The sequence below is a fragment of the Phocoena phocoena genome, chromosome 8 (assembly GCF_963924675.1).
Source record: "Phocoena phocoena chromosome 8, mPhoPho1.1, whole genome shotgun sequence".
Classification (NCBI taxonomy): Eukaryota; Metazoa; Chordata; class Mammalia; order Artiodactyla; family Phocoenidae; genus Phocoena; species Phocoena phocoena.
Window position 1 is genome coordinate 109,771,392 of NC_089226.1, and position 26,048 is coordinate 109,797,439.

At 58.4% G+C, this 26,048-nt stretch overlaps 1 protein-coding gene across 1 annotated transcript; it reads right to left on the reverse strand.

Moving 5' to 3' along the window:
• Positions 1 to 29: 29 nt before the first annotated feature.
• On the reverse strand, positions 30 to 24,428 carry PHRF1 (PHD and ring finger domains 1). Its single transcript, XM_065882501.1, has 17 exons — positions 24,335 to 24,428; positions 23,938 to 24,036; positions 20,297 to 20,511; positions 19,238 to 19,321; positions 17,513 to 17,631; positions 11,281 to 11,378; positions 10,839 to 11,014; positions 10,176 to 10,302; positions 6,676 to 6,803; positions 6,049 to 6,230; positions 5,538 to 5,657; positions 4,854 to 5,008; positions 1,657 to 4,248; positions 1,277 to 1,422; positions 804 to 1,079; positions 586 to 714; positions 30 to 173 (listed from the first exon to the last, which is right to left on the reverse strand). The coding sequence occupies exons 1-17, from the start codon at positions 24,426 to 24,428 to the stop codon at positions 30 to 32; spliced, it is 4,884 nt and encodes a 1,627-aa protein (XP_065738573.1).
• Between the last annotated feature and the right edge of the window lie 1,620 nt (positions 24,429 to 26,048).

Below are 26,048 nucleotides of genomic sequence, written 5' to 3' on the forward strand. Positions count from 1 at the left end.
ACTCCAGCCAGGAGGGCCCCGGGCAGGCCTCAGCCCTCGGCACCCTGGGCAGGCGGCTCCTCACCGGCCTCGGCCCGCCGGTGTCTGCGCATATGCCTGTACTTGTCCACGTAGGCCTTCACCAGGTTGCCCACCTTCACGGGGTTGATCTCCCCACTCTTGCTGTGGCAGATCTGGGGGAGTGGGGCACAGTTACCCGGATGTCCCTGCAAACCCGCGTGGTCAGGGATCGTGGGGATGGAGCCCTGGGGACCACGCCATGAGGGACAGCAGGCAGCCTGACGTGCACCTGCCTGCTCTGCCCCCCTCAAGGGCTGCTGAGGGTCCCACTGAGATCAGCTGGTATGTCCATCTCTCAGGGTCTCACTTCCTACCCATGAGCTGGGTTAAACATCTTGTGTCACTTAGCCTCTTTAACTAAAGTCACGAGGACACAGTCGTAAGCCCCTCACAAACACCAGCATTTTATACCCCCGAAGCATCAATGAGGCGTGGCTACAACTGGCCTGAAGCTGCGCCCAGGATGTGGCCCAGCGACCCTGGGGCCGGAGCCCCTCTCTCTGGGCTCACGGACCCCACACCCACCTTCTGCACGGCCTTGCGCAGAATGTCCTTGTACTCGTCCTTTGTCACCTCCCTCTTCTGGTAGAAGGGCTTGATGGCCAGCTTCACCTCCTCCACAGCCCGCTCTTGCACGTGCAGCTTCTTCATGTACTGGGGGGGACACTTGTGAGACCACTGGCCCCTGGCTTCCCACCCACCCACCCGCGCCAGTCCCTGGAGGAAGGAGGGGCGGGACTCACCTCCTCGTTCTTGGTCTTCTCCGAGGCTGGCCTGGGAGCAGCCGTTCTCTCCTCGGAGCTGTTGGCAGCAGCGGTGGGCACAGTGGCAGCATGACCAGCTGGCTCTGAGGCTGCAGTCAGGACGGTGGGCACCGGGGCCGGGCTCTGGGCCGCCCCGCAGCCCATCAGGGGCAGGCTCCCCTGCAAGAGGAACTGGACCGCGGGCTGGCTGACAGGTGCGTATGGTGGGACACTCGAAGGCAGAGCCGGAGTGGGGGGCAGGTTCAGGCTCTGTACCTGGGCGAGAGCACAGCCCGCTCAGCCCCTGCAGAGCTCGCTGCCCCAGTGCCCAAGACAACGTGCTCCCAACCCCCACGCCCGAACCACTAAAAGCCCCAGCAGAAAGGGGCTGGTGCATGAGGCCCTCAGCCCCAACCCGGCCCAGCTTGAGTGGCCTGAGCCCAACGCCACATCCCTGCAGGCCAGGCGCCCACCTGAGAAGGGTCAGCATCAGGAAAGACAGGCTCTGGAAGCACATAACCAGGGGGAGGGGGCTCAGAGAAGGGAGCCTGCTGGAACGCAGCCACGGGGCCCGTGTCCTCGGTTTCCCGGGGCTTCTGCGGCCTGTGAAGCGGCGTCCCTGAGGGCCAACACAGGGGGGTGGGTGCTCTGTGGCCACGCCAAAAGGCTGTTTCCTGGCTGGAAAATTCCAGAAAAGCATCCCAGCAGCAAGGACCACAGGTCAGGCCGTGGCCATCTCCCTGCATGACCAAGGAGGCCCGTGAGCCATCCAGGGAGAAGACTCCGTGGTGGTCGCTCTGAGCCATCCTTGTATCCCGCCCCGTTGCCCCGCCCCGCCCAAGCGCCTACTCACGCAGGCCTCTGTCCTCAGCCGGGGCACCGCTCTCCACCTCCTGGAGGTCCCAGGTGACTCTCTTCACCAGCGCCTTAGCCCGCAGCAGGGGGTTCTGAGAGGGACCCTCCTCCTTCCCCGCAGGCGCCCCACCCATGGCTTGGCCTCCCAGAGCGCAGGGAGCTGTGGCTGCTTCGGCCGCGTCCTGCTGGAGCAAGTGCTCCTCTCGAGGGCCCTCCATCCTGGGCAGGGGCTGTGCCACATCTTCACCGTGGATCCGAGACACCTCCCTGCGGATGATGGCCACGGCCAGGCCAGCGTCGTGCTGCTGGCCAGCCGGGGGCCCAGTGGGCTTGGGCAGGAGGCCTCGCTCTGGGGAGGAGTCCGTGCTCTCCGGGGAGGGCGGGGAGCTCATGTCATCAAGCTGCATGAAGATGGCTTCGTTTGAAAAGTCCTCGAAGAGGTGCCCCGCCTCCACGGAGTCACCGTAATCCAGATCCTCGGGGGGGTACTCGGCTGGCACCTCCAGGACTGGGGGGACCTTTGTGGGGGGCTTGTCGGCCTCAGACCCCTCCAGCAAGGCATCTGTTCCTGCCAAGGCCAGGGGCCTGGCCGGGGGCTCCCTGTCCAGCCTGGGCTCCCCCTGGGGAAGGGGTGCCGGAGAAGCCTCTTTCGGAGCCAACTTCCTCTCCGGGGAGCGGGGGCGGGGCCGTGGGCGCTTCTCACGGGACCGAGGCCGCCGGTGCTCCCGGGGCCTGTGCTCGGGGCTGGGTGACCTGGACCTACGCCGCCTCCTCTCCCAGGAGCCTCGCCTGTCTCGGAGCCGCGCGGCACTCTCCCTGTCGGGCCGCTCCCTCCTCTCCCGGGGGTGCCTGGGCCTCCGGGCTCTCTCCAGGCTGCTGTGGGGTGAGCACTCCCTCCCCCGAGACCGGGACCCCGACCGCCGCCTCTTCTTCCTCCTGCCCTCGCGATGCTCGTGGGAGGAGCTGCCGGGGCTGCCGGAGCGGGAGCGGGACCTCCGCCGGCCTCGGCCCCAGGAGCCCCTCCTCCTCTCCCTGCTCTTGTCCTTGGCCTTTCTCCGCTTGGTGCGCTCGCGGCTGCTGGAGCGGTCGCTGGAAGACCTCCGATCCCGGGCCTTGGGCCGGTGCCTCTTGGCCTGGTCCTCACCTGCCGGTGGCGACGCAGACCGCGAGCTCCTGTCCCCCGAGCGCGACGAGCGGGACCCTGAGCGGGCCCTCCGGTGCTCCCTGGTGGCGACCCTCGGCCTCTGGGCTTTCTTCCCACCGCGGGAGCTGGACCTGGAGCGGGAACGGGTGGGGGACCGCAGCTCCACGACCCTGTGGGTGGTTGCGGGCAGGGCGTCCGGACTGGGTGGGGCGTCCGGCTCCACCGCAGTCACACAAGTCACCGTCCGCCCCTCTGAGCCAAAGAAGGAGCTACGGGGTGGTGGGTCCTCGTCCCCCCAGGGCTCTGGCGGGGACGGCCTCTGTGCTTGTGCCACGGGCTCCTCCTCGCCCTGGAGCTCGGGCAGGCCGCAGGGCCCCTGGGGGGGCTCGGGCTCCTTCCCCATGCCGGTCTGCACCGTGTAGGAGGTGACGCAGCGCACGGGCGGCAGCACGGGGGCCTTGGGGCTGTCAATGGAGATGGTGCGTGTGATCTCAGAGGGCAGGAGGCCAGAGCCCGGGTGCTCGGGGCTGCTGCTGGCCGAGCTGGAGTCAGAGCCCGTGGGGTTGAAGGGGTCATAGATCTCGCTCTTCAGCTGCTTCGTCTTCCTGACGGAGAAGAGGGGCACAGGGCTCTCTCTTCTCTGCACCTTGCTGTCCACGGGCCGGAACGTGTTACAGAAGCCGGGGCTGAGGACTCTGCCGGAATGGGCTGTGTTCCCAGGAATGTTGATCCTGAAGCTCTCGAAGGTGGAGCCGACACCCTTCCCCCGGGAGGGGCCCAGCGGGGCAGGGGGCTGGGGGCCGCCCCCCGAGCGCGTGCTGGGCTCCTGAGCGCCCCTGCTGCTGGGCTCACCCTCCGCCCTGGCGCCACAGCCAGGCTGCCTGGGGCCCTCCCTGCCCGTCAGCCGGCTGATGCAGGAGCTGGGAATCTCGACTCTCTGCCCGCCGGCAGGGACCTCGCCCACCCGCCTGTCGTCTCTCCTGATCTTTGGTATCCTGGGGAGCTCGGAGATGTCCGTCCTCCTGGGAGCTGGTCTCAGGGCCTGTCCCAGCACCGTGCTCTCGGAAGGCAAGTTAGAGCTACCATTCGAGGTCTTCAATGCCGCAGACCTAAGAGGTGGAGGGTGCTTGCTGTCGCCGTTAAATCGGGGGCCGTCACTTTGTTTTAAGCTGGGTCTGCTCACGCTGGACAAGGTCTGAGCCTGGCCTGACTGAAGGGTCACCAAGGAGTCCAGTCTCACAGCTGCCCCCAACGTGAGCGCAGGGACATGGGCGGGGGTGGGCGGGGCCGGGGGTGTGCCTGGGGTAGCTCTGCCTGGACAGCTGGACCCCAAGCTCTCTGGCCCGCTTCCTGACTGAGTCCCTCTGGGCTGCAGGCAGGCCCCAGACCCGGCGCCTTCTGCCCCTCTGGATGGACCAACTGAGTTTCGCTGAAAAGAAACTGGCGCTAAAAGACAAAAGGCAAACAGCCATCAGTCCCCACCCCCATCCTTAAAAAGCTCCACCCTCCTCAGAACACCCTCCCAACGGTGCACGGTTTCCACTCCCGCTCACTCTGGCTGGGCACAGGGACGGGGCTGGAGGCTCGCTCTGCTGCTGCCCACCAGCCCCTTCTGCTTCACACGCTATCTTCACACTATTCGTGGATCAGAAGGAGCCTGAGCCCGTGATGGACACTTGAAAACAGGGTCTACCAATGACCACGCCCATGCAGCCTACCCTGCCCTCCATGGCCAGATCCCCCCAGGCCCGAATCCCGCTGGGGCCCAGATCCGTGGAGAGGGCTCCACGCTGGTTCCTGGGGCTGTGAGAACAGACAGCAGCTGCTGACGGCAAGGAGGGCCTGTGGGCTGCCTGGTAACTCCCCCAACAGATGTGTTATCAGAAAGCGATGGGACAGGCATCTTCAGTCCCTCAGCACCCTCACCTACACTCGGAAGCAAACCCTAGAGCCGCTGGGTCACACCACACGACTGTCCCTGGAGGAACGCACGTCCTCATCTCCAGGCGCGCAGAGGTGGGGACGGCGGGCCGTGCGCAGGGGCTCCTCACCTGCCCTCTTGGCGCTGAGGGAGCCATCGCGGTGGATGACGATGTCGGCGCCGTTCATCATCAGGAAGCTCTGGCCCGACAGGATGCTCCCCAGCAGGTCAGGGCCGGGGTCCGCATCCACTTCCGGCTGGGGCGCCATGGCGGGAGCGCTCCTCCTGCAGGGCAGACCCGGGGCAGGCCCAGCGGTCACGGCCCTCCTGCCCACGCGCCCCCACACCCAGGCAGCAGGCGGTGGCCCCGAGGGGAGGGGTGAGACCCACCCAGCAGCTCGGACTAAAGGAAGATGGGGTGGGGGGGTGGAGTCGTCCAAGGCTTTGGCCCCGGCTCCACTCACTGACAGGCAGGAGCTCGTGAGCAACGCCGACTGGTAGAGTTGGTTAAGTCTTTCTTTTGGAGGGTCAAACAGAGAAAAAGCTTGGCTCCCTGCCCGGCCCCTCCCTGCTGTGGGTTCTACAGCAGAGCTAGGCACACGGAGGCAGCCTCTGGGGCTGTCACCTCGTCCCTGTGCCCTCGGCTTGGGACTGGCCGCAGCACTTCCTCAACCGAGAGCCAGAGGACAGGCCACAGGAGAGGCCGTGGGTGCCGGGTGGCAGAGCGCCAGCCCAACATGGAGCCTACGGTCCTTGCACGCCTGGGGCCCCACCCCACACCACCGCCCCGGCCATCCTGTCCCCCGGGACACACCTGGAGAGCCCCATGGAGACGGGCCTGGCCACAGGCTGGTGCGAGCGCAGGGCTGACCGGGACAGGACCCTCCTCTTGACGCTCAGAGGGGAAGCGGGGCTCGGAGACGCCTCTTCACTGCTGGAGGAGGACACGTGCCAGAGGGCACGGCGTGACCCTGCACACCGAGGCCCGGGGGCCGCCCCCCACCTCTCAGCAGCGCGGGGCCCAGGCGGACTAAGCACTACCCCCACGGCAGCCCCCGTGACTCAACAATGAACCCAGGCCCCGTGCAGCGGTTTTCTGTCAGCAGCTGCCCGAGTCTCTGGGCGGGGACGGGGTGGGGGACAGGTGAGCAAGTTAGATCTTTCTCCAAATTAGGGGACGAGTAGGTACAGAATTCTGAGAACAACTCGGAAGCAGGAATTTCACAAATGCGAATTCTGAGGCTGAGCCATGCCTCCACCAGAAGCGACATGCCCACGGGCCTAGGAAAAGAGTGAGCCCCCCCCAGTTCCCCCTCTGCAGTCACCTGTCGAAGGGGTCCAGCTCATAAGGGTCTCCAAACAGGGAGAGAGAGGCTGCCCCGATGTCTGCACGCATCAGCCCCAGAGAGGGGTCTGCAGGCTTGTACACCGAGGGGATGCAGGCTCCATGGGCTGGCCTGCGGAGGCCCAGCGTCCGTGCGATGCGGGAACGAGCTGTGGCTTCATTCTGAACCCAGGGGACAGAGGGAGAAACACTGATCCACAGGGCTGAAATCTACAGCCTCCATTCCAACTATGAATCCGCAGCACCAAACACGGCCGACCGAGTAGCCACAATCCTGCAGCCTGAGGGTCACGTGTACTCATCACACGTGAGGACCCCGCCTGGGCCTCACCCCCACCTGGCTCACACCGGATGCCGGCACCCCAGGGAACAAGCGCCTTGACGGGTTGTAGCCCAGCTCCTTGCGCCCCCCGCGGTCCCAGGAGCCGCTCTGCGGGGCCCAGAACACATCTTGTCTCAGCCCCATCTTCAATCCGTGCTGCAGAAACGTGCATATTTATCTGTGAATCTCTAAGTAATTATAAAAAAAGGGTCCTTCTACGACTCCCACTATCTACCCACACACAGGACTGAAGCTCGCCCAGCGTGATCCCCCATCCGACGCTACCTTTATCTTCTTCCCTTTACTCTTCTTCACACGGCCCTGGCGTTTCCTGGACCTCGTCCCCGAGCTCCTGCTCTTCACAGATGATCTGGACTGGGTTTTCTTTCTTCCCGACACTTTCCTCCGTCTTCCTACAAAGAGCACATTGACAGCGCACACTTCACTGTGCGCCCCACCCCAGGTGTCCCCCCCAAGACCCAGCGGACGACAACTGTCCATCCCGGCCTGGGGCCTTCCTCTTTTTATTTTTTTTTGTTATAGGGTTTTACATACTTCGTCACAGAGGAGGGGAGGGGGAAGGCAGTGCAAAGCAAAAACAGAGTAGGTCTGAGCCTACTTTGATTTGTAGACCTCATTATTAGAACCGGCAGATTATTTTACACAATTATGAAACAGAATTAAATTAGAAAACACAAACCCTAATAATCAAAAGTAAAAGGAAACACTGGCTCCCAGCTCTGTATCCACTTGGTGGTCTCACCCTGGAGAAGCACTCTCCCAGAGGCTTGGAAACAGACGACCTCACGGTACGTGTCCAGTAAAACGTATCCTGAGGATTACATTGCAAACCCAGCAGCGCTCCGTCCCCCTCGGCCACCCTGGGGCGCTACGGGCTGACTGGGGACGAGCCATGGCAGCCACAGGGCGCCCTAGTTCAGTGATGCTCCAGCACCCCCGAACTCTCAAGAACCCCAGCAGAGAAACAGCAGGTTCTGAGAAGACGTGTGCTGTTAAAGCACTTCCGCTACACTTGAATCTGTGATCTCGCGATGAAGCTAAAAGCCCTACCTGATCTCCACTGAAGGATGCTACAAGCAGCTCGGGGGTTCTGAGAACTGCTCAACAAAGGAAACAGACGGAGGCGCCAGCGAGCCCGTGCTGTCCACGGAAACTGCACTCCTGGAAGCAGCCCGTCAGGAGGAAGCCTCTCCTTCACCTCCTCCGTCACTTCATGGATCTGAGACCTGAGCCCCGGGGCTGCCTGACTGTGAACAGAGAGCCTGGCGGAGCTGCCCGCTGGGAGGACCCCCAACCCCAACCCAAGCAACCCTTCAGACACCCCACCAACCCAACGAGACGCCCACCGGCACCTGAGCCAGCCTCGGGGCTCCAGCCGCCCAGCCGGAGCAGGTGAGACCTGCCCACGAGGGATGCGCCGGGATAGGAGACCCTGCATCACCCCCAGTCAGGAGGACACAGAGACACTTAACAGGCAGCCACTAGTGCAACACAGATCTCCTTTGGCTCGAGATTCAAGTAAACTATTTTTTTTAATTCCATCACAATTTGTGACACAATGAGAACTTTCAACCCCGACCAGCTATTTCACCGTGTCGCTGCGCAATCACTGCTCATCTCCTCGAGTGTAACAACGGCCTCGTTGTTCAATCAAAAGAAAGACTCCCTCTTCCAGAAACATATTGTGAGACACTTAGAGACAAAATGAGGATCTGCTTCAAAATAACAGAGGGGGAGGGGGTGGAGAGAGACGAAGCAGCCCTGGCCAGGAGTCACCAGGCCATGCCAAGACGGTCACAGGGTGCTGTTCCTGTCTCCCTGCACTTCCACAGTGTGACTACGTCTGTAAAAAGTGCGAAACATTGGGCTTCTCTGGTGGTGCAGTGGTTAAGAATCTGCCTGTCAATGCAGGGGACCAGGGTTCCGAGCCCTGGTCCAGGAAGATCCCACATGCCGCGGAGCAACTAAGCCTGTGCGCCACAACTACTGAGCCTGCGCTCTAGAGCCCGCGAGCCGCAACTACTGAAGCCCGCGCACCTAGAGCCCGTGCTCCGCAACAAGAGAAGCCACCGCAATGAGAAGCCTGCGCACCGCAACAAAGAGTAGCCTCCGCTCGCCACAACTAGAGAAAGCCCGCACGCAGCAATGAAGACCCAAAGCTGCCAATAAATTAATTAAATAAATAAAATTTTTTTTTAAAGTGTGAAATATTCACAGCAAAGATGTAACAGCCAAGCGTGGGGGCCACTCGGGACAAAGGGAGAAGTGAGCCCGTCTCTCCAGGAGCTGCAGCACCTCCAGCTCTTATCCTGGGACGGGTCTGTGAAATGCAAGGGAGCAACTACTGGGACTGAGAATTGAGACCCTGGACATGAGAGGAGATCCAGACAGAAAATACGAGAAGCAAAACCTCTCTCATCCTGAACTTCAAGGCAGTGATCAGCGTGACCTCGGGGTACAGCTCCTGGCTCCAACCACTACACGGGGTTGCGAACCAGGACCGCCCACCGGCGGCCCTTGGGTGTCTTCTCTGTGCTCAGCTCTTCGGGGGCGCGGGCTCTCCGGGAGCACATACGCGCTCGGCACCTGGCGGGGCCACGCAGGGCAGCGGAACCTGACACACACACGCCCGCTGGGGGTGGGGAGGACGAGCGTGGGCAAGAACGCGGCACAGCTACAACACGCACGTTGCTGATGGGAGCGCAGGGGGTGAGTCACCTCCAACACACGTTCACTGGTTGCACCAACTAGTCTACTGCTCTCTACCGACCCAGAGCAGCGGAAACACCTGCCTGCAGGAAAGATACTCACAGCAGCTTCATTACAGAACCAACCCAAATGCCCGGCACAGGCAGGTGGACAAGCTGGGGTGGTTCGTGCCGTGGCATGTTCCTCACCAATAAACAGAAATTAACCCCAGACACCCACTACACAGGCCCCCAATCACTGTGCTAAGCGACAAACCAGAGCACACACTCAAGACCTCACAAGTGAGAACCGAGGATGGCACAGCTAGTGCCAACGACAGGACGGCAGGTGCCTGGAGGGGCTGCCTGGGGAGTGGGGGCACCGGCTGGAAGCCTCGTCGGTCTCACCGGGAACCATATGCCCAGAGTGGGTGTGCTCATCACAGAAAACGTATGTCTCAATAATGTTGATTTTTAAAAGACCACAGATTGCAACCCACTGAAAAAACAGGAAACCACATCTACTGGTTTAAATGAATAGTCAAGGAGAAAAAGGAAAGCTCTTCTTCGGAGAATTCCAACCCATGAATATAACTGGAGCACAGACCCAGAAATCGCCAAGGATGTTAAACTGGGGTGAAAGCTTCTCCCCAGGCAGGGATGTCGACTACCAAAGAAAAACGGAACTTACTGGGACAAAATTACCGAGACTAACACAGAAAAGAACTAGAAAACGTGAACAGCGCCAAAACCAGCAAAGACACTGAATTAATCATTTTAGCTGTTCCCACCCAGAAAAGCCAGGCATGGGACTTCACCTGTGTGTTGCCCAATTTAGAGAAAATCGCGAATCTTCCACAAGGTCCTTGGGGGCTCTTCCCCGATCAACTTCGGGGAGGCTGTGCCACCCTGATGCACATGCAGGGCGCTGCTGCATGGACAGCACCCTGGGGGGTTCAGCGGGAAGGACCAGACCCAGACCCCTGGGCCTGCAGGGCCTTCTGCGCGATGGTCTGCGGAAACCAGGCTACAGGAATGGCAGCCACCACTGGAAGCCAGAGACCGAGCCAGGCCTACCTGCTTTCCTCCTCCGACGGGCAGGGGCTCGCGGCCCGGGGTGCTGGTACACGGCTGTGCTCAGTCCAGCGGCCACAGCTTCGATGGTCTCGTCCAGCAGAGGAGACATGAGGTACCTCGGGACGTGCTGCACAGCACGGGACGGCGCTGGTCAGGGGGGCCGGAGCCGCCTCAGGCCCCTCGAGGGAGCCCTGAGGAGCCCCCTGAGCCCCCGGGAGGCTGGACGCCTCAGCCTGGCAGCAGCAGACATCAAGCAGGCTGCTGGGGGCTCCCCAAGGGCCCAGTGGGAAGTGGGGTCTGGGAAGGCCTCCCGAGGAGCAGGCCGGGCAAGGATGCAGAACAAGGAGGGCTTGCGGGCCTCAGAGTGGAGGGTGGAGGTGCCAGGAGGGACTGTGGGCATCTGTGGTGGGGTCCCGGGACCACGTTCCCCATGAAGTCCTCTCAGCTCCTCTCAGTTCAGTACTACGGCCTTGGCAGGTGACAGCTGCAAGGCAGGGGACCCCCGGCAGCTTCCACGATGCACCCATGGGCTGGGCCACCAACCAGTGGCCGGACCCGACTGCCCAGCACCCCCAGGGCCAGCTCTCCACTGCTTCCGCCGCCTCAGGCCCACTTGGCTTTGTTCCCTGCACGTGGCCAGGATGCGAGGCCACCAGCACCCACCTGGATCCTCCTGGCTGTGGAGATCCGGTTCCGGTTCACCGTCGCTCGGACCCTCTCGCTCTGCCGTGTCCTGGCGATGGCCCGGGTCCTCCCTGCGTGTGGCTGAAGCCGGCTGGTGGTGGGCACTACGTCGGCCAAGAGCAGGGAAACCTCCTCCTCGCTCACGGGACCCGCGTCTTGGAAGAAAACACCCTGGGCTGACATGCACTCCGCTGAGCCCTGGCCCTGGTAGGAGGACTCTGGGAAACGGGGCACAGGGGGTGTCTCCCTGGAGCTTGGGCTCCTAGACCCCCATCAGCCAACCCCCTGTCTCCAGCCCGTGCCCCGCCCAAGGAGTGCAACCGAAAGCCGCCCCTGCTGGAGAGCCGGACACGATCTCCCTGGGACGAGGGGCCGGCCCACAGGAAGGGTCCGGGCCACCTGAGGGGGGGCAGTGTGTTACCCGCAGCAGGGGCGGCCCCGGGGGCAGCACATTCCGGACAGAACCACTCGTCCACTGGCACCTCCTGGAGAGGGGGGTCCAAACACTCCATGTGGTACCTAGGAAACGAGACGGTGTCCCCAGCCTCACTGTCCCAGCCAAGCGAGCCCTATGACAGGCCTCCTGACAACACACCCTGCTGTGATCTCGTGGCCCCCCAATCCACGTGTGGAAGCCCTAACCTCGCAACGTGACGGCACCTGGAGACGGCCTGTGGGGGTGACGAAGGTTAAGTGAAGTCATGAGGGCGGGGCCCTGACCAGGGACACAGCGCCCCCTCCCCGACCGTGAGCTCTGCCAGGACTGACTTGGATGCCCCCACCCGAGGCCAAGGGGGAGTCCGCCTGCTCAGAGGGCCTGCGCGCTTGGAGCTGCAGTCACCTGTCTTCTCACTCTCCCACTGGCATTCTGGGTGGACGGACCCCCACCGCAGGCTTCTGGGCATCTCTGCCCTCCAAGGGGACCCTGACGGCCGCCAAACTCTCCCCAGGGGACGTACCATCTGGAGGGACAGAGCTAAGAGAGTGGCAGCTGGACCCTGACGGCGGCGGGGTGGCAGCCACCATCCTGGGAGGCCAGTCTCCGAGGAACTAACACCCCGCACGGCAGCGCCACCCAACAGCGTCTGCTTTTCAGTTGCTGGAGGAGCCACCGCTAGCATGGGCCGCCGGTGCCGGAACCCTCCAAACTCCACCCCCGTGTCCGAGATGGCGCCGAGCCAGGCCAGGTGGAAACCAGCGCCGAGCCCACACTGAACATCCGAGCCCAGGCTGGACTCGGCTTTGAGGCCGTGTGCTGCTCACAGCCCTGCCCTGCCTGAGGGTCCAAGACAGACCCACAGGGCGAAGCTTGCCCCGACCCCCTGGCTGGACCTCACCCGAGCACCCCGGGACGGACGGCGGGAGGCTGCTCCTCCTGGGACGCGGCAGGCTGGCACCAAGGACCGGGGAGCACCCAGAACCCCAACTAGGTTTCAGCCTGAGAAGATCCTCCAGGATATGGTCTCAGGAACAACATCCAAGAACTGAGTGGCAGCTTCTGACAGTGTCCCCAGGATCGAGCGCGGTTCAACCCTGTTCTCGCCACCAAGCCCCAGGGCCTGAGAGCGGAGGCTGGCGGGGGTGACAGGCACCCCGCCCAGCCAGTCTGCACCCACTAGTCCCTCCACGGAGGAGATGGCTGAGGGCTCAAACCCAGAAGAGCCCCATGATCGCCCAGTAGGACCGGCCTGCAGTGCTCACTTGAGCACAAGGATGACCTCCTCCCACCGGGAGAGCCACAGCCATGCGGCACAGAGAGGTCCTCCCTCGAGAATAAATACCGCTACATAAAACACAAATGGGGGAACTCCATGGCGGTCCAGTGGTTAGGACTTGGCAATTTCACTGCCAGGGTCCGGGTTCAATCCCTGGTCGGGGAACTAAGATCCCAAAAGCCACGGAGCACGGCCAAAAAAAAAAAAACCAAGGCAAAACCCCCCACAGATAATCTGTACCTTGCTTCATACAACAGTGAAAGAACCTGGCATATTCATGTATCTATAGACAGGCTTGTGAGTTACTCATTTAAAAATGAGGAACAGGGCTTCCCAGGTGGCACAGTGGTTAAGAATCCGCCTGCCAATGCAGGGGACACAGGTTCGAGCCCTGGTCTGGGAAGATCCCACATGCTGTAGAGCAACTAAGCCCATGCGCCACAACTGCTGAGCCTGCACTCTAGAGCCCGCGAGCCACAACTACTGAAGCCTGTGCTCTAGAGCCCGTGCTCCACAACAAGAGAAGCCACCGCAATGAGAAGCCCGCACACTGCAACAGAGAGTAGCCCCCACTCGCCGCAACTAGAGAAAATCCACGCGCAGCAACCAAGACCCAACACAGGCAAAAATAAAAAATAAATAAATTTATATTAAAAAAAAATTTCAGTTGCATCTCCCATTATTAAAGAAAAATGAGTAACAGTGATCTTAGACTTGTAGACTTGTGACTTTAGTTGAAAGACTTAACTGTAAGAAAATTTAGCTAATGGCAAATATTAGCAGTGAGGATATTCAGAAGCATACGAGTCACTATATGTTTTACCAGTTTTAATGTTTTAGGTCTATCGCAATTTTCATGTACTTGTTTTATCTGTTCAATTCAAGCACATAAAAAAAAATAAGTTTATAAATATACTTTACAACAAAAAATATTTTTGATGAAGTTGCAAAAATCCCCGAGTCACTGTTAAGACTACTAAAATTGGGGCTTCTCTGGTGGCGCAGTGGTTAAGAGTCCGCCTGCCGATGCAGGGGACACAGGTTTGTGCCCCAGTCCAGGAAGATCCCACATGCCGTGGAGCGGCTGGGCCTATGAGCCATGGCCGCTGAGCCTGCGCGTCCAGAGCCTGTGCTCCGCAACGGGAGAAGCCACAACAGTGAGAGGCCCGCGTACTGCAAAAACAAACAAACAAACAAAACACTACTAAAATTGAAACAATTTTTTTTTTGGCCACACCATGCGGCATGTGGGATCTTAGATCCCTGACTAGGGATTGAACCTGACCCCCTGCACTGGAAATGTGGAGTCTTAACCAATGGACCACCAGGGAACTCCCTGAAACAGAACCTGATATAAAGAATTAACATAATCAAGGATTGTAGGCTCAGACAAGGCAATCCCAAGAAAGAACTGAGCTAGAGGTATCACCCTCCCTCACTTCAGACTATGCTACAAAGCTACCGTAATCAAAACAGTACAATACTGGCTCAAAAACAGACACACAGAAAAATGAATCAGAAAAGAGACCCCAGAAATAAACCTACACTTACATGGTCAATTAATCTACAACAAAGGAGGCAAGAATATACAGTTGAAGAAAGACAGTCTCTCCAATAAGTGGTGCTCGGAAAGCTGGACAGCTTCATGTAAAAGAATGAAATAGGACACTTTCTCACACTGTATACAACAATAAACTCAAAATGGATTAAAGACCTAAACGTAAGATTGGAAACTATAAAACTCCTAAAAGAAAACAATAACAGAACACTCTTTGACATAAGTCACAGCAATATTTTTGGGGATCTGTCTCTCAAAGCAAAGAAAACAAAAGCGAAAATAAACAAATGGGACCTAATTAAACTTTAAATCTTAACTTTTGCACAGCAAAGGAAACACTGACAAAACGAAAAGACTTCCTGAATGGAAGAAAATATTTGCAAATTACATGACCAACAAGGGATCAACATCCAAAATATATCAACAGCTCATACAACTCAATATCAAAAAAAGTGATTAAAACATGGGCAAAAGACAGCAGACATTTTTCCAAAGACGACATACAGATGGCCCAAAGGCACATGAAAAGATGTTCAACATTGCTAATCATCAGAGAAATGCAAATCAAAAGCACAATGAGACAACACATCACACCTGTCTGAATGGCTTTCGTCAGAAAGGGCACAAATAGGGTTTCCCTGGTGGCGCAGTGGTTGAGGGTCCACCTGCCGATGCAGGGGACACGGGTTTGTGCCCCGGTCCAGGAAGGTCCCACATGCCACAGAGCAGATAGGCCCGTGAGCCATGGCAGCTGAGCCTGCGCGTCCGGAGCCTGTGCTCCGCAACGAGAGAGGCCACAACAGTGAGAGGCCCGCGTACCGCAAAAAAAAAAAAAATAAGACCACAAATAACAAATGTTGGCGAGGATGTGCAGAAAAGGGAGCTCTCTTGCACTGGTGGTGGGACTGTAAATTGGTGCAGCTGCCATGCAGAGCAGTATGGAGGTTCCTGAAGAAACTAAAAATAGAACTACCATATGATCCAGCACTTCCACTCCTGGGTACTTAAGAAAATGAAAACACTAATTCAAAAAGATACATGCACTCCAGTGTTCACAGCATTATTCACAAAAGCCAAGATATGGAAGTAACCCAAGTACCCATGAACAGACAAATGGATAAAGAAGAAGTGGTGTACACAAACACACACCCTCAGCCATAAAAAAGACTGCAATTCTGCCATTTGCAAAAAACATGAATGGACCTGGAGAGTGTTACACTTAGTGAAATAAGTCAAAAGAGAAAAACAAATACTCTATGTTATCGCTTATATGTGTAACGTAGAAATGAAACAAACCACCGTATGTGATAAAACAGAAACAGACTCAGATATAGAGAACAAAGTAGTGGTTAACAGTCAGTAGAGGGGAGTCGGGGAGCAAGGCAGGGGTATGGGTGGGATTAAGAGATACAAGCTACTCTGTATATAATAAGGTACAAGGATACACTTCACAGCACAGAGAAGTAGAGTCAATGTTTTATAATAACTTTAGAGCATAACTGATAAAAATTTTGAATCACTGTTGTACACCTGAAACTAATATAACTCTATAAACCAACTATACCTCAATTTTTAAAAAAATGCATGCTATGTTCCACTCAATTTTGTTACGAACCTAAAATTGCTCTGAAAAATAAAATCTATTTAAAAAAAAAAAAAAAGGACCGTAAGCTCCATTTAAAAGCTTAAGGGTGTAGGGGGGCTTCCCTGGTGGCACAGTGGTTGAGAATCTGCCTGCCAATGCAGGGGACAGGGGTTCGAGCCCTGGTCTGGGAGGATCCCACATGCCGCGGAGCAACTGGGCCTGTGAGCCACAACTACTGAGCCTGCGCGTCTGGAGCTTGTGCTCCACAACAAGAGAGGCCGCGATAGTGAGAGGCCCGCGTACCGTGATGAAGAGTGGCCCCCACTCACCGCAACTAGAGAAAGCCCTCGCACAGAAACGAAGACCCAACACAGCCAAAAATAAATAAATAAATATTAAAAGAAAAAAAAAAAAGAAAAAACGCCTAAGGGGGGAACTCCCTGGCAGTCCAGTAGTTAGGACTCGGTGCTTTCACTGCTGAGGGCCCGGGTTCAATCCCTGGTCAGGAAACTAAGATCCCACAAGCCACGCAGCAAGGCAAAAAGGAAAGAAAAAAAAAAGGGATAAAAGCTTAAGAGAAAATCAAGGCTTTGTGAGTGAAAACTCCGACAGCCTCATCCAGGGCTCCCCAGCTTCCTCAAGGCCACTGGAAGGCACACAGGCTCGTCTGGCACAGGGAACCCAGGCCAAGAAGGCAAGGCTGGTGACGAGGGCCAGGCCAGGCCAAGGGGTGTGGCGGCCAGTACCAGGCCTCTCCTTCCCACCACGTGTGGGCTCTCAGGCAGCATCCAGCTGTCCCAGGCCCCTCCTTCTCAGGCCCCGAGCAGCCACCATCACTGGGGAAAAGGGTGCAGTCTGCGTGTGAGCAGCGTTCTGAATGCTGCCACCCCCGTGGCCCCACTCGGTCATGGAGTGTGACAGCAAGAGCCGTGAGCTGGACACACGGGTCTGCAGGTCACCCAAGGCTCTGCTTCTGCCCTCCAGCCCCAGACCGACAACAGGCTAGAGGGGACCCGCTCAGACATGGCCAACTTCCGGGACTCCAAAGGGGCAAGGAGCAGCAAGGTCAGGCAACCGTGTCACCAAACACGGATGCAAGCTGAGACTGGTGAGAAAGGAGGGAGGAACGCATTGCATTCTCAGCTGTGTGAGCACCGAGGGCGGGGCTCAGAGGAAGGTGGGAGATGCTGCCAGGCCCGGGGAGGGTGACCTGCTGTCTCAGTGCAGGGAGGTGGCAGGTAGTGGGCCCCGGTGGGCAGCCCAGGCAGTGTCTGCATTGGGACAAGCACAGGCCCCACAGGTGCCCGTCCTCCAGGGCTTGTGCTGCTCCAGCACAAGGAAAGGGCCTGACGAGAAGCAGGGGACCCAATGGTATTGCGGAATGACAATGAAAGGGGCTCCACGGACACAGGGGTGGCTGGCAGCCTGGCTGGAAGCGCGTCCCACTGTCCTGCCGTGTGAAGCTGCCCCGGCCCCTGGCCTCGCACAAAGGGTGGGTCCCGTTCGTGTCCGCCCCCGGCCCAGCCAGCCCACACCCCCATTTCTTGCCTCTCCCCCTCATCCTGAGATACTAGGTACATCTCTGCAAGCGGCCTCAGGATATCGTCTGGAAACAGGTGGAGGATATAAACAACGATGCGGGGGGGGGGGACGAAGCATGCGGAGCCCAGGATGCAGCAGACGACCCTCGGGGGGCAGGTGGCGCTGAGCACAAACACAGCTGGGCAGGTCCCTCTAGCGGGTCAACAAGACCAGCTCTGAGCCGAGCTCAGGGCCCCCGACGGGAGGGGCTCACCCAGCGTCGCAGCCGTCGCAGAGCAGCAGACGGTCCTCCCGGTCGCTCCTGCCGCACACCCCACAGAAGGTCGGGTCTTCATCCTCGTCCTCCCCAAGCCTGGCGCTCTCCACTGGGATCTGGGGACAGGACAGCATGCTCAGCACATGGCAAGAGGGACCCAAATCCCAGAGCCGTTTATATCACGGTTTGCAATGGACCCAGAGCGGATTCACACGGGCTCCATGGGCCCAGAGGTTCTGAATTAACAAGCACCAGTGACTTTTATGTTTTCTAACCATCTCAGGGTAGTTAGCCCTGAGAAAAAAAACGATTCAACAGAAAAAGTCTGACCCACAGAAGGGCCCCAGAGCGGAGTGGCAGGTGAGACAGCCAAACATGAGGGCTACACTGCACGGACCCCGCGGGTGGAGAACAGGGAAGCGCCGGGCTCTCGTCCCCCGAGAACTGTCCCAGGACCAAGCAAAGCACAGAAACGTGACTGCCAAATGACACTCTAACATGCGCTGCCCCGTGACGATCACGGCTACTCCTCGTCGCTGCCGCCAGCCCGAGCCACCTCCACAGGCTGCCTCGGCCTCCTGCCCGTGAGTCCCACTGAGAAACAGCCCCTGCAGCTCACTTCCCCACGGGGGACTCGCCTGAGCCACACTCTCTGCCTTTGTTCCCGCACCAGCCAGGGACTCGGGGCCCTCCCGCGGCCTCCTGGACTCTGTGCTGGGTCTGAGCCGCTCTCGGATCTCCTCCAACTGGACCTGCTGGCGTTTAAGTGGGCCCTCCACCCACCTCCCCTTCCCACACAGGAGGTGCTCGGGGCCAAGGACTCAAGAGGCAGGCACTCAAGGAAACAGAGCTTGCCTGCGGGGAATCTGCCAGCGCTCCCCAGAGACCTCGGGCAGAAGAGCAAAGCGCCCAGGGCAGGCCACAGGAGGCTCCGCCAGCAGGACGGGACGGGAGCTGCCGGCCCCGGCAAAGACTCCAGAAGAAGTCTGCTCACCCAGAGCCGGAGTCCTCACACATCCCTGGCTCTGCAAATAAAAAGGCACATCTGCGGCTATAAGACTCGCTGAGAAGATGTAAGGCAAGTCTCTACGAGTCTTTCTTTTTCTTCTTTTTGGCCGAGCCGTGTGGCTTGCAGGAACTTCCCCGACCAGGAACTGAACCCAGGCCATGGCAGTGAAAGCGAGGAAGCCTAACCACTAGGCCACCAGGGAACTCCCTCAACAAGTCTTTCCAATGCTGCTCCTCAACAGAAGACGATGTATGGAGGCCTCCCAGTCCCCAAACAGCAGGTGAGCAAAAGCACACTTTTAAGAGCAAGGAAAACACCTTGTCCCCAGCCCTCGCGCTCCTGCCACGCGCCTTCCGAGGTCTGGTTCCGAGAGAGCTGGCCCCCTCTCCCAGGTCTGGGGTCCACACCCTGACCTTCCCTGCCTGCTGTGGCTGCCGTGGCTCAAGAGGAGAGAAGCTCGGAGATGCAGAAAAGGCGTGTGGGAGTGGAGAGGAGGAAGTCTGGGAAACCACTCCCACGCAGAGCCCAGGCTGGCCAGGCACACGGCGCCACCTCCAGCACCGGGTTTCACGTTCATGGCCGCAAACGGCCTTTTAGTCGATTTCTAAAACACACGTAACTAATATTTCAGGAAAGCAACTTGCCTTTTGAAGGCATGTTTTCCCATGAGATGGGGACCGATGTAATGCACAAAAGGGGGCGCCTACACTTACCTTCTTCAAGATTTTACCGCCAAATTGAGCTCGAATACAAATACATTTAAATATAGTTCGATCAACTGGACAGGAATTGGCATTCTGTAAGAAAGAAAAATCATACTTCAACCTTATAGAATGACTTTCACTATTAATACCATCTGAAGATAATTTCATTTAGAAGTCAAGACTTCCTTTTCCATTAAAAATCTAATTCGCAGAATGCCTGTGTAGGCTAGGCCCTGTGCTAGGCGGCTGGGGATACAGCGGTGAAGAAAAGAGACAGAAATCAAATCCCTGCCACGTGGAGCGGTTCTCTTGGAGGGCCAGTCAGTGCTAAGAAGACAAGAGGAGGGCAAGGGGTGGCGGGACAGCTGGGTTACTGGCCAGCAAGCAGGGGGCGGAGGAGAAGAGGCTGGGTGCTTGAGGCAACGCCGTTACTGTCACCCTCGCTGGGTAAGGGCAGGCACGGTGCGGCGAGACCTGCCGCGTTCCCGGGGTCCGAGTTGGTGAGGGTGGGACTAGCAGAGAATCAGGCAGGGCCGCTGGTCCTCGAGGACGGTGAAAGGCACGGGGCTGTGGGCCACGCGTCCTTTGACTCATTACTTCTTTGAGGTTTTTCACAAAGTTCAGAAAGTAGGGAGGGGGCACTGCTTCTAAAGCTCACCCTGCAACACTGCACCATCTGGTGAACCCCATGTGCTTTTACTGCTAGTCACACGACTCAGGCTTTCCTGGGTCTATGAGATGACCCCTCAGCATGTAAGCACCGGCCAACTCGGCCTGAGCAGGCTGCCCCTGGGCCACTAAGGATTTCTGGTCCCTGAGGGGCACCGGCCCATAAATAACCCTCCTGATCCAGCGCTCCACGAGCATATCACCCCACAGTGAGCTTCACCGAGCACCCTGAGGGCCTAGAGCTCGAACGAAGCAGAGATCAAGCTCGGACGCCACCTGGGGCTCCAACTCCTGTTGTAGAGCAGAGACCCAGACCCTTGAGAGGCCAGCCACAGGCTGGGTCACACACACACAGAGGCTAGCCCGAAGGGAGGAAGTACCCGAAGAGAAGCCACGCACCTTGGACCACTCCACGATGCAATCGAGGCAGAAGTAGTGGGCACAGTTCTCGGGTGTCCCCACAGCCTGGTCCCTGAAAGCATTAAGACAGATCGGGCAGCTCTCCAAATCATCATCAGAGTTAAATGCACCGCTGGCTTCCAGCGCCCCCCGAGTAGCCACTGCTGCTGCTAACGTGTCCGCATCGTCGCCGTCTTCTTCAGAATCCTCGGAACCTTGACAAAGAGGCAATGTTACAAGTCCACAAACCGCAGTACAGGAGGCATGCAGGCCGCAGCCGCACTCGGGTGAGCAGGGTCCCGAATCCCACACACGAGGGACAGACCCGCTCCCGCAGCCCCACCAGGACAGATGTCACCGGGCATTTTTAACCCGAAGCTGCTTCCAAGCTCAGGGGACACCAGCCCCACCCCCCCAACTTGGAGCCGAATCAGAACCCTCATGAGGCAGGCAGCCTCCAGGGGCCAGCCCGCCTCTCGGCTCAGTGCAGTGGCCTCCAGAGGGTGCCACGTGCCGTCAACACCCTTCTCAAAACAGTGTCAGTGAGCCACGGCCCTCAGGAAAGGCCTCTCCTACAGGTCTTTCATTTTTCTTGCTTCAGGGATTAGAGAGCATAAATTCCTAACCCAGCAAGCTGGCCACAACAGTCCTGATCAATTTCTGAAAGCTTCTGAAGCTGGGGTTAGGCCAGCAGAAAAGGAAGGAGACACTTCCAGTTCACCAAGGCAGAGTCAACAGGTGCATTAGTTTTCTCTCCCCACTGAACCCCACTGAAATAACGCTACTTCACATGGACAAGAGAAGCAGGCTAGGGGTGTGGCAGGCAGGGTGCTTACACACCCCTGAGACTCTGCTGTCTCAAGGCAAAGGGAAACTAGAACATAACCAAATGAGCTCTTTAAGAGCAGTTTTCTCTGGCTGGTTGTACAACGTTGCGGCCTATCCACTGAGGGGTGGCTCCCAGGAGCTGAGTGACGACGGCCTCCCCTGGCAGCCGGCCAGAGACAGGACTGGAGCCCCATGCCCGCAGGGATCTGAAATCTGCTGACAAGGGGAGCACCCTGAGCCTCAGATGGAACGGCAGCCCTGTGACCCTTGATGTCAGTCAGGTGAGAACCAAGCAGAGGACCGGCCACCGGTGTCTGGACTACAGACCCATGGAACCACAGAGCATGCAGTTCTCAGCTGCTGTGTTCGAGACAATCTGTTACAAACCAAGAGAAAACTAACAAAACTGGTGTCCACAAAATCTTGGAGAATGACTTTGCTCGGCTTCCTGCCTGGCTAAGGGCGTGGAGGCTGGACGATCTGGTTCTTCCTCCGGAATTCCAGAAGGCTCAGGAACTGAAGGGAAGGCAGAGAGCTGGCCATCGGAGGGCCACCTGACCCCTCCGCGGTGTCCCACCCACGGAGGACGCCTCTGAAGTGCCTGAGGGGCAGCGACCACCAACGGAGAGGCGGCTAAAGACACAGGCAGGTGCCAAGACCCTGGGCCACCCGCCTCCTCACCCCGTCTCAGGGGCGGCCGGACCAGGCCCCAACCACACGAAGGACCAGGCCAAAGGAGGTGCAGACATGGGTGCCAGCCCGGCGTGGCAGCTGGCAGCACAGCACGCCTGGGAACCCAGCGCAGGTGAGGGCACGGCTCACACGAGGAGGGCAGGACCACACTGGAAAGAGCTGGGAGCAACTGAGATGAGGCCGAGTAGGGAGGGGCTGCGAGCTGAGCAGACCAGGACGCATGTGCACCGCCTGGAGAGCGGGCTGAGGCAGCGGGTCAGAGTCCCAAGTCCTCATGTTTCATCCTAAGACTTGAACAGATAATACCTATCTAAAGTTGAAAACTGAGCAAACAGCGACACAAGCAAGTGACTTTCAGGAATCAACACTAGTGCAGGAAAAGCAAAAAGATGAGTAGAAAGAGCTGCGGAGAGAAGAGGGACGTGGCAGATACCAGGCCCGTAAGGATGCAGGTAACTCCCTTTGAAGACACTACGTTTGAGACCTCTTAAATTCTCACCAGCCACAGAGATACGCTCCTTGCCTGTGAGTTTCACCGACCGGCGCGGAAAACCAGGGGTGTCTGGTGGAGTTTTACTGCCCATCAGCTATGGCCGTGGCCTCCAGGTGCCTGCCCGCCACTGGGCACCTCCTCATCACCCGCGGGCCTGCTGGGCACTGGGCTCTACGCCAGCTGTCCCTGCACGGCACTCCCCACCAGCCCATGTCCCCCATTACCCGGCTAACCCTCCTGCCCTTCAGATCACAGCTTAGATGTGTCTCTCTGGAAGCTTCTCCTCACCAGCCCAGGCCCACAGGGGCTGAGGCCTCCCCATTCCCATGACGTCCCCGTAAACACACTCTTGGCATCTATCACCTGACCTAACTGCTCCTTTACACCGTTGTCTCTGCTGCTAGGCAGTTAGCTCGGGCAGAGAGCCCCGGCTGGGCTCCCACCTGCCCTCCAGCCTGCAGCCCCCGTCCTCTGGCCTTCAGTAGAGCCTCAAACCTCTGCTCGAGGGATGAAGTGACAAAGACCTGACGTCCTCTGCCTCCAGCCTGGTCAAGGCCACATGCCTGTGCCCAAGCCCCAAGCCCATCTGCAGAAACAAGCGAAGAGCCACAACGTGACCTGCAAACTCAGCACAGAACTTCACGTGCCTGCACAGAAGTCAAAATCTAACTCTGGAAGAATATGTCACCAACACACGCGCGGTAGCAAACCCACACTGATGTGCTGTGTCATTCCTCCACAAGCACTGTCCCACACGCGAGGGGTTACCTTCCTGAAACATTCTAATGTCCATAAACACAGGAGTCCAAGGACTGTCATAAAAAGACTACGCAGATGCTTCAGGACCACACACGTCCTGAGTGGATGGCTGTTGCCAGAAGGAAAAGAGCCGTAAGCCAAGCTTCCAAAGCCCGGTGCCACATGGGGAGGGGGCTGAGCACGCCTCCCTCTGAGGGGCTGGGACAAGGCAGTCCAGCCTGGGGACCCCACAGGACACGTACCAGCCAGGATGCCCGGGAAGGCCAGGGAAGGAGGTGCCGTGAGGTCCTCAGGCGGCACTATCTCCCCGTGCAGGAGTTCAGAGGCACAAACATCAAGCGATGTAAACAACCTGGGAATTTCTTAATAAAGTCATTCCGTGCATCTGCCAGTTCTCTCAGGGGTTCCATCAAGAGCGAGAGAAGGAGGCGCCGCCATCCTGCCCAGGTGGCCCCTGGGGTCAGGTGGTCCCAGGTCCCGGCAAACCTCGGCCCATGCTACCCCTGCCCTGCAGCAGGGGCTGGGGGCCCGCTCTGCCCGCAGGTCCAGTCCAGCTGCATTCTCCCTGGCAACGCCCTTCGCACTGCTCCTATTCTCGGGCATTTTAACCTCCTGCCGCCACCAGGGAAGAGACCTATCCACTGTGCCATCAGCCCAACTACATCAAAGCGAGCCAGCTTGCCAGCTGAAGACGAGACCCACTGCAGGGGACTGCCAGACTGCTGTGCTAGGGAGTTTCACCCCCAGTGTTCACAGCCCAGGTGGCCAGCGCGGTTAAGACAGCAACTTGAACAAAGCCGTTTTATAAGAGCAATCCCTGTCACGAGAGAGGGGACACGCGGGGCCGCTCGAACGCCAGCGTTCTCACCAGATCCGTCTTCCAGGTGCCCCGCCTCATCCTCGCCGTCACTGTGCTCAGTGCACGTGTCGTCCTCAGAGCCCCCACTGTGGGCATCACTGCTTTCTTCTAGATGGACAGGTAAACACAGGCCCGGGGGGCAGCGTCATGGCTGAGGCAGGTTGGAAGATGCACAGAGGTGTTCAGAGGACACCTGCCCACAGGGCGCCCAGCATTGCCCCCAGGGATGGGGGGGTGGGGCCGCATGGGGACGTGGGGAGGGAAAAGCAGCATCTTTTGCTCGATTTACATCTATATTGATTGCATTAAAAATAAACACCAAACAATGTGCCGCTTGTGCACTTGAAGAGCAAAGCGTGAACACTTGCTCCCCAGCTCCGTGTGGAGCGGCGGGAGGGCGGCTCACCAGCATCGCTGGTCAGGGCGGCAGGACGGAGTCTCGGGTGGCCATCGGGCCCCGGGCTTCGGTCCACAAGCTCGTCCAGGCTGTCGTCATCCATTGCTGGACATTGGAGTTCAGCTCTGAAAGAAACCAGGGTCAAGTAATTCCCCGCTGTCCCAACCGTTACGTAAAGCTCCCTGCCGAGAGAGCAACAGTCACTCTCTACACGTCACGTCCTGGTGACACGTGTCCACCCGTAGCACAGGAGATATAATACGCTCAAAACTGTGCAGACACACACAAGAGACTGGCTCCTATCTACAACCACGTTCAAAGTCAGATCCCAACTTATAACGAACCTAACAGCCTCAGACTGGCCATCTTCTTGTTCAGTCAGACACCTACCACACCTCAACACTCCCCAGGTACCACGAGGCCAGGCTTGAAGGAAACGGCTTATCCCAAGCTGAGGCAAAGCAGCGCTTTCAATGGGGGATGGTCACCAGAAGGCCCTGGTGCCAAGCAGGGCCCTCTCCCCGCACTCCCCTGGCACTTCCCTCTCAGCCCTGGCTGGCCAGCCCAGGCTCCACGCACCTGACTGTGGCTGGGAGGTTCCTCTGACCTCGCCCCAGTGCATCCACAGGGCACCGCCAAGTCACCCGACTGCCCGGGAGCAGCACGGGACCACAAGCAGCAGAGGTCAGGTTCCGCCTCTTGGCTGCCAAGTCCACCTGCTCTTGGGCTCCTGATCTCCAAGTGGGGGTGCCTGTCGTGCCTACTCTGCAAGGCCACCGCCAGGATAACACAGAAGATCTAGACCAATGACCCCACAGACGTAGAGGGACACAATTACCCTCCCACACCAGGGCCTCTGACTTTGGTCTCCAAGTAAGGGCTCCTTTCCCATCAGTGCTACTCACTTCCCAAGTGACCCCGAGAGGAAACACCTCAATGACACACAGTGAGGAAACACTGCCCCCATGCAGGTGGCACAGTGTGCTTCCAACCAAGTCCAGTCTACACTGTCAAAGGAAAGGGGTCACAGGAAAGACCGGAGGCAGAGGCGCAAAGCAAGATCCAGGGGCAGGGGGTTAGGCTGACAGCAGCGTGCCCAGAAGCCAGGAAAGGCTCTCATTCCTGGATCCTACATGCAGGCTTCTCTCCCATGGGCTGTGGGCCACACACTGTGTATTACACATGCATCACAGAAACAAGGGAACGGGCCGTCACTACCACCATTGTACAGATGCTCCCAAAGAATGATCCCCTGATGGGGCTGAGGCCAGGTTCAGACCCCGGAATGCCTCACTTCCCATACAAAGCCCGATTCTGGGACGATGCTCTCTAAAATAGCGAGGGCACGTCAATGTCATGAAACTGCCATATGATGCTTCTACTGAAAGCAGCCAACTGAAATTTTTAACCCCTGAAAGCCACCACCTTTCTTCTACCTAACAGGCCAAGGTTAAGAAAATCAGCAACAGTCCTACTCAACTTAAGGGTCTGCACCCCACTTCTCGGTGAGTCAGCAACACAGCAGGGGCCTTCCCTGTCCTGTACCCATGTCCTGACCATGTCTTCCGCTGGAGACGCACAGACCGTGGTGCCACTGTCCGCCCAACGGGATGACACCTTTCCCCTGAGCATGATGGCTGCAGCCCACTGCAGGTAAGAAGACCTATTATCCTCTGGCTATAGCTGTCATTCTGGGACACCTGCTCTCATACTTACCCGGCCC